This window comes from Athalia rosae, chromosome 2, assembly GCF_917208135.1.
Source record: "Athalia rosae chromosome 2, iyAthRosa1.1, whole genome shotgun sequence".
Taxonomy (NCBI): domain Eukaryota; kingdom Metazoa; phylum Arthropoda; class Insecta; order Hymenoptera; family Athaliidae; genus Athalia; species Athalia rosae.
The window spans coordinates 11,118,226-11,126,243 of NC_064027.1; the positions used below are offsets into that span (position 1 = coordinate 11,118,226).

Here is an 8,018-nt window from a genome sequence, read left to right on the forward strand (position 1 = left end):
ATTACAAGTTGAAGGTAGAAACGTTACCGTTCTATTATGTGCCTACGTAAGGCAAACCCGGCTCCTGGAAAACTTTCATTTTTTTCTATATTTTCTGTCGCGTTCCAGCACTCCAATACTGCGTGGATTATTTTAATCACTATCACGGCGAGCTGCAAGTAAGATAGGGTTTCCATCCAGCGTTTCTTTAACCCTAGAACTGCAGAATTATTATTTCTACCTTTAAACAGCAGACTGGGGTAGATTTCGTTGAATCGGAGGAATCGGGACTCGGGCGCAATCGGAAGAATCTGATTTATTAGCTTTTACACGTATTCAGGCTCGGAAATCTGAACGCGCACTTCAATCGCATGTCACGTACTGTACGATTTCTTCGTGTAAAAGATTACTCATTCAATGAAACAGTGATTATTAAAGATGGCAGTTTCGTGGGATCGATTTGGCGATAGCGCGTTATGTAATCAGATCTTTAGACTCTGCGGGAGGAATTACCCTATGCGGTTGACTCGCGCGAAGCGAATCGTAAGACGTATAATTCACACGCCAGATGCTCGTGGCGTCTTCGATTTCCTAATTTGTCTGGATTTGCTGATACGTATTACTCATAAACCCAGAACTTACGTTTCTACCTAGTCTAATTGTAACTTACCCCCAGGATTAATGCATCGCACCCTCACGCGGTGCTGCGTCACGTAAGCCAACGACGTATCTCCTAATCTCGTTTGGGGCGGTATTCATAGTCCGGTCTCGATACACTTTTAACGCTCAGGAAATAGATGAGCTGCATATCCCAGATGGGTCACCGCGTCGCCAGGTGATATTCCAGGTCGAGATCGGTGGAGATTTGTGAAAAATTGATCGCAAACTTGTTCGATTTCAGGGTTAAAAATTCTTATTGACCTGAAAAATCGACTCGTCAAGAAAAATCAAAAGAATAAATCGACCCACCCTAATCACCGACTTTTCAAGGACTTAGTTTTCAAGCTCGTGTGTCTCGGCAACGATTAGGAAAATATGTGGAATTTTTCAAAGCAAGACTAGCTGAGCTTGGGTCTAGTCGTCTTCACGAAAGTAAGATTTTCCACAATTTGCTCACGCGTTCAGTTTTCGTTCAGGTTTGAGAGTTGGCTTGACCTGAATCGGTATAAGAAGATGATTTTGAGTTCAAACGCACGATTTATCGTCTTTGAGTATTGTGAATTATGAAAGTACAGGAATGTCGGTGATAAGGTTATTATTTGAATTGGAATTAATGAAATTCTTTCGCGTATAATGTAAAGACTCCCGAGAGAAGTATTATGAAAAAGTGCCCTTATCACTAATCCTATCCCATTCGGAATATTCAAATTCTAACCCCACTAGAGAGGATTACCTGGAATATTATTCTTCAATTTGGATTAAACTTTTATGAAAATTGTACCTTCCGAGATTTCGAACCATGAAAATTTCTCAGCTGTTATATAAATCACGGACTCTATAAAGTATGTATATAGAGTGAGTTTATGGGTCGAACGTGAGGTGCCAAATTAATAAAATTATATTATTTCGCGAGGGGACAAATTTTTGGTACAAAGTAACGAATTTATGGACTATAAAGTAAATTGAAGCTCATCTCAAACCGACCAGCTAAACGTCGATCAAAATCCCGCGATCTTCATCCGGATCTCGAGACCGCAATTTCCGCGAGTATGAAAAACCACCCGCTTACTTTGTCATCTAAAATTGAATTGGATTCGTAATAGCAAATTATGGAAAACTATATATATACATCGACCGCGAATTACTTAACTTCTCCTCATATCAGAGATGACGACATCCCGGCTCACTTGTCGAGCTCATGTGATCCTCGTTAAAAAAGAGCGAGAAAGAGAACTGCATTGCTTTATTTTGACGTCTGACAGCATCGAATGCCTGTGTTTCCTCTTGAACTTTCCGAGCAATGGTAAAACCCCCGGAGTCATTCTTTTCGTCGTATAATTTAGATTCTTGCCACTCTTTATCCCGAGTCACTCGCCCTCGTCGCACCTCCGTGACCCCATCTCAACCATCTCTTTCAGTCGGGCCGGAGGCCTCTTTACCTTTCAAGAGAGAATCTTTTTCGAGCTTTTATTCTACTTTATTTTAAGAAGACTCCGCCACATTCCGCCCATGCCCATGGCACTCGGAAAAGCCGCGCTAGCTCGATTTTTATTATCCACCGCGTGGGCGTCGGTAGCTGGGGACAAATTTTCGAGTCTCACTCGCCTAAGCGAGAATAAGCACAGCAGCACGTTTCAAAGAGAGTGTGAGAAATAAAAATACTTCAATCTTTGAATCCTTGGCGGAATCCAACTCTGGGAACTTTGAACCTCTATCTTTTGTTTGAGAACCGAATCCAAAACCGAAAGCTTTTTCTCACGTCAGTGCTCCCTGAATCTTGCGTATGATCCTCCATGCAGCGTACCAATTTCACGACGATGTCGCAGCTATCTTAAATTCCCTCGACTAAACTTCCCTCCGCGGCTAAACGCCGACAAATTTGCCAAATTTCATAGCTGACGACTGCGGTGAATGTCACGGATCCGTTCATAAACGAGACCACGTTTTCAATGTATCCGATTGAAATTAATCCTACAGCAGATATCACAAATCGGTCGACGTCTGATCGAGCAAAATGCGAATCCAGACTTTTACGATTCGTACCTCATCGGAATTATCGATTTTACCTGCGTGTAGACGGGAAAATTTAGGAACATTTTGACAACTCCGCCGCTGTTACAATCGAACGAATATCATGGATGGTCCGTAGATTGTTCATGGGATAATTACTTTCGTTGTTCGAAAGCTACAGAGTCACGAGGGTCAGCCAACGTGTCCTTGAAAATCCTCTCATCTGACCGCAAAGACGAATTTTTGGTAATCTCCAATTACACGGTAGACGAATATAATCGAGCGAATAAGTCGCGTTGAATACGTACGAATCGAAACGAATCCGTAGGCATTCTCTGACAATCTCTTTTTGCATTTTTCCATCACATTGATACATCATATCCGTTACGATTCCGCCCGGTTTCAGTTTTATTGCCGACTTCGTGGAATGATTGAGTGCTTCCTTGAGCGAAAAGGCGAACAAGAAAAAAAATAATGAAACACAAATTGGGCTTGTTTCACCCGTAACGGTGCGGGCGTAACGGTAGACCAGTCTCTAAAATCACGCCTGATTATAATAAGAATTCGCTTTCCATAATTCGTGAATTTAATTGCAAAAGATATTCCGCAACGGCAGGAATTGGTGCGCATAAATACGCGGGTTTGACTTTAGGTGTATAAGTAAGGGGTTGATTGCGCGGAGTCAAAGTTTAGAGTGAGTCGGAGGGTCAGGGGGGGGGGGGTCAAGGCAATCGTACAGATGGAAATTCGCGGAGTGTAGGAGAGAGTGTGGAGAAGGGGTGAAATATTCCTGCGCAAAACACAACTCAATATGCAAGATAAATCGGTCGGTGTTGGCAGCGGACGTTCAAGGGGGCGTTGAACGGCGTTGGAACCCCCGAAATGAAAATGTCTCGGAAGTCGCAAAAAGTCTTTGGGATAATCTCACCTCGCGGTTAATTTCATTAAGATTTCACGCGAAACTCTACCAATTAATATTCAACGGAACCATTGCTCCCGAGCTAAACTGCGCCACGTTTCACTCATAGTTAACCCTCTAGGCGCCACTGGGGTCGCTACTGACCCCATGCTGCCGTAAAAGTGAAGTTCCTCCAGTGAGGAGAGCTCGATGGTCGACACTATTGTGCTGAAAATTGAGAAAAGATACCGCACGTCTCCCAGGTACCGATACGTCGTTGGTTTATTTTCAGCTCTACGGTTCAAAAAGAATTCGAAACATTTAGAGAGTCATTGAGCTTTAAAAAGCTCTCAACCAATGAGAGAAATCCGGTTAAATATGGAAGCAATGATTTCATATATTTTCAAAAAAATTTCGTTATTGGCTAGGGTTTTTTTATTTCATCTTTTTGTATTCCAGCGAGTTTTCAACACTGAATGAATAAAATTGAGTTGGGATTATACGAGGTACCAATTAATTTCAACGATCGATCTATCTCGTCATTTGAAAACGAGAACGATACGCTCGTTGGATATAGTAATAATCTACCTGAAAACGCTTGTGTTTTTTACTCGTCAAATTATAACACCTCAGATAATCAGAAAGACCAATTGTTTCCGACTGGCTCTCTACAATTATTCGAAAGTGATCTCCCATGCCTTGTTATGGAAAAGTATAAATATCAACGCACACTCGTAAAAGCTTTTCACCATCTCGATCGTCGCGTCAGCCAATCTCGAGGCACTGAAACTGTGCGAATTCGTTGAATTTAATAAATTTCAAACCCCATCTCCGCTTTCTCACCCTCCGTTTCGCCCTCTCGCTCGCTCTCCGTCATTTCTCTCCCTCCTCTTTCTTTTTCAAAGGACAATGCTTATTTCTACGTCGAAGAAATTAATTTCACAAATTAAGCTCAACGAAAAACACTCGTCGTTGCAGAAATATTTCATTGCGCCCGCTCAAGGATGGAATTACTCCGCTATCCAAAGGTATGAGGTATGGATGTTCCAATGCTTTCTACCCCGCAGAGCGGCACAATATACACTCGATGATGAAAAAACTTTTTCAAGAATAATAAAAAACACCAAACAAAACATGAAATTCTTTGCCCAAAATCGCATACTTCTGGCTGATTTTTGCGTAAACTTCTGACATTCGCGTTAATCAAAAACACAGAACAAAAATTTGATGAAAAAGTAAACGCGACATCGAGACGATGAGAGAACCAGCCAGAAAAAAAACTGATCGGCAATATTTGAATAATTTAATAAATTTCACCCGTGTCCTTCTTTCGCCAATAATTTCACCTCGATCAATCTGAAATACTCACAAGTTCAGCAACATGGAAGTAGGAATCGCGTGTGTTTCGGCATCGTGGTACGCCGGTACAGCAGTAGTCATGCCTATTTTCGAAGATCACCGAGTTCAAAGCCCAACAATTTGGCCAGGTCACTAACTCCGAACTATCGCTGTCGGTATCCGACACGTTCGTTTGTCCATTACTTACAATGACCATAGCTGCGATCCCTCGCAAATACTTTGAGCATAGTTGTAGCAGTTGTACGGGGATCGCTTCCATACAATAAAATGGTAGGCACGAATTCTCTGGTGTTCCTTCAACTGCCGCAGTTAAAAGCGATATTTCGCTCAGTTTTATTCAGTCGGATATCGACTTTACGCGGGAGAGGACCGTTTCGACAGAAATCATTTCTACAGAGCAAAAGTTGTACAGGTTCGTGTCTACAGAGTAGTATTCGACAAAATGATTCTGATATCGATTCAACTGAGTCCACGTAGAAAACTCGTTTCTATATAAAAATAATATCAGATTGCTCGGTTCTACAGATTGATTCTCCGACATTTCCCAAAATCCGAGATCAGAATTAGAACTTTTTTTCAAAGAGTTTCCCTCGCTACTTCTATCTGTTTAGATCTCAGGAATCTGAATCTACAAGCCAGATTAATCTATCACCAAAATTGAACAAGTTATCGCTAGTTTATCGATCTGAAAAGTGAAAAATCAAGGATGTCTTGACGTAGAAAAAGCGTCCTGGAATAATTAGAACGAATACATTACCTTTTGCCTCGGAAAAACGCCAAGCCTATGTCCTCAAATATACCTTCATAAATTGGTTCATTTTCTCATAATATGCCACAGAGACCCAGAATCTGATTGTGTACGGTCTAAGGAGTTCTCTCTTCTTCGTTTTTTTGTTCTCCCCAAAATCTAAATTGATCATCACTTCAATCTTATACAAGATATTCGGACCTCAATATTTCCATCGATGATGATTAACCGACAAGTACATCAATTCAGACGCAAATCGGTATACAGGGTGAGTTTTCTCCGGGGTCCTGAGAGGGCGTGGCTTAAATCGGCCGATACTCCGCCTCCTTTTATTCATACGTGTTATCGTCAGGACGATTGTCTTCATTTAGATACAGATATCTTTGTCTCTAAAGCAACCTATTATTCTGACCAAGCTAGCTCAAGTCAAGTAGCAGTCTAGTCGTTAGTGAAATGAAAATAATGACACTAAGTCGCGCTGTTGAGACTTCGATTTATTGAAGGTGTCCTACAGAATGTGTATCCCTTCTTCATCAATACAGGCAACAAGTCTGCGTCTATGATTTTTTCGCACCGCCTGCAAGATTTCGGGTGTAATCGCTTCACAGGCTCTGGTGATTCGATCCCTAAGATCTTCCAGATGTCTAGGCTGTGTATTGTACACTTTGCTTTTGATATACCCCCATCAAAAAAATCACAGCTAGTTAAATCTGGTAAACGAGGTGGCCAAGCTACTGGACCCCCTCTGCCAATCCATCTGTCGTCGTACATTGTAGAGCCAAATAAATAGTAGCTAACGCCTGACAATAAGTGGGAATTGTTATTCGGATAATTACAAGTTAAACAGAAAGAGGCGGAGTCTAAGCCGATTTAAGCCACACCCCCTCAGGACCCCAGAAAAAACTTACCCTGTACATGTATAGTAATTGTATAAATTTCAGCCAATCACGAAACATCCAATTGGGGGCGTGTAATTTGGTGTATGTTTAACAGAGTACACATGTGTTCCAGGCTTGGATGCTACGACAGTTCAGCTTCAGCGACAGCCGTGGCGACATCAAGAGCGACATCAGTAGCAATGCAGGTTCCTCAGAGCGACGATGGAGAAAGAGAATGGTGAGCAGGCTTTTTACAAAATTTAGTTGAACATTGCTTAAATCGATTGTGCAAACGTTTCTAAATGTATTTTGATCACGCGCTTCCGACTATTCACACTGAAAACAGTCGTTAAAAATCGAGTTATAAATATACTCGCCCAGGTTTTGAATAATTCTTCAGAATTCTGAGAAATGACTTTTCAATCAGATTACGCGTTTTATTCTGTTTTTGAATTATGAAATAATTAATTAATCTATCTAACTCATACAAATTTGGTGTAGCTATTATTCTCAAACAACTATTTATACAAACTTTTTTGAGATTTACGGGATGATGTTACAATGATTCACTCGATTTGTGTTCTCAATGAGATATGGAAAGATTTATTGATCTTATTCTTGGATACACATATAATATAAATATAAGTGGTTGTTACATCGTGACTTCAATTTTACATGTGATATTTGTTTTTTTTTTCTGGTAGATGACCATTGCGTGATGGAACCGAATCAGAACATCACCGAGTCTTCTCGACGAGATACATCCCTTCGTCTTCACCCAGTCGAGATGGATCTGCAACACATGAGACGTCCAACTTCTTCTCTGCAGAGGTATGTTTCATTTAATTCGTATGATCCAACATTTAGAGTCTGAGTATATGAATTGCACCCCCTTAGAAAAGATTTTCAAAATCCTCTTCATAAAATCAAATCACCCAGAATTACCCAATGTACTTATTATATTCAAGCACCCCGATAATATAATTCATCAGACACGCCAATAAGGCAAGACAATAATTTATTATCCCATAACTTGGTACAATTTATTATAATCCAAACGTCTCATAAGCTTATACATACTGAGGCATAAAATACATTGTACATTAGGTTACATGATAGGTCATACATTAAGTCATGTATTGCGTTAACTATTTGTTATTTATGTTACAGGTCGCAGTTCCTTCAACATCATTGCCCGGACTCCCCCTGTTCATCAGGGGGAGTCCACTGACCCGTCCCCTGGGACAGCGCGGCCTCCCACCGCCCCCGGGGTCCCAGGGGACCCAGTCCCCGAGGACATGTCTTCGGGGATGCGGTATCCCCGCTGGAGGGGATGCCATATCCCGAGGGACATGTCCTCGGGAACTGGTCTTCGGGGACACGTGTTCCCCCAGGGACACGTCCCCGGAGATGCGGTATCCCCGCTGGAGGGGATGCCGTGTCTTTGGGGGCGTGGCCTTGGGGGAATACGAGTCCTCGAAAAACC

The 8,018-nt window shown here is 41.7% G+C and overlaps 1 protein-coding gene across 7 annotated transcripts in view; it reads left to right on the top strand.

Annotated features, from left to right (window-relative positions):
* Nucleotides 1–7,770, top strand: part of LOC125500070 — a 38,873-nt gene extending 31,103 nt beyond the window's left edge. For all 7 annotated transcript variants that reach the window (XR_007277250.1, XR_007277249.1, XR_007277247.1 and 4 more), the window contains 3 exons: nucleotides 6,666–6,770; nucleotides 7,237–7,363; nucleotides 7,703–7,770. Coding sequence is in view for 2 of the 7 variants with exons in the window: in XM_048651346.1 (XP_048507303.1) it covers nucleotides 6,755–6,770; nucleotides 7,237–7,363; nucleotides 7,703–7,763 (204 nt within the window). In the remaining 5 variants the exon portion in view is untranslated. The remainder of the gene's footprint in view (nucleotides 1–6,665; nucleotides 6,771–7,236; nucleotides 7,364–7,702) is intronic.
* The last annotated feature ends 248 nt before the right edge of the window (nucleotides 7,771–8,018 follow it).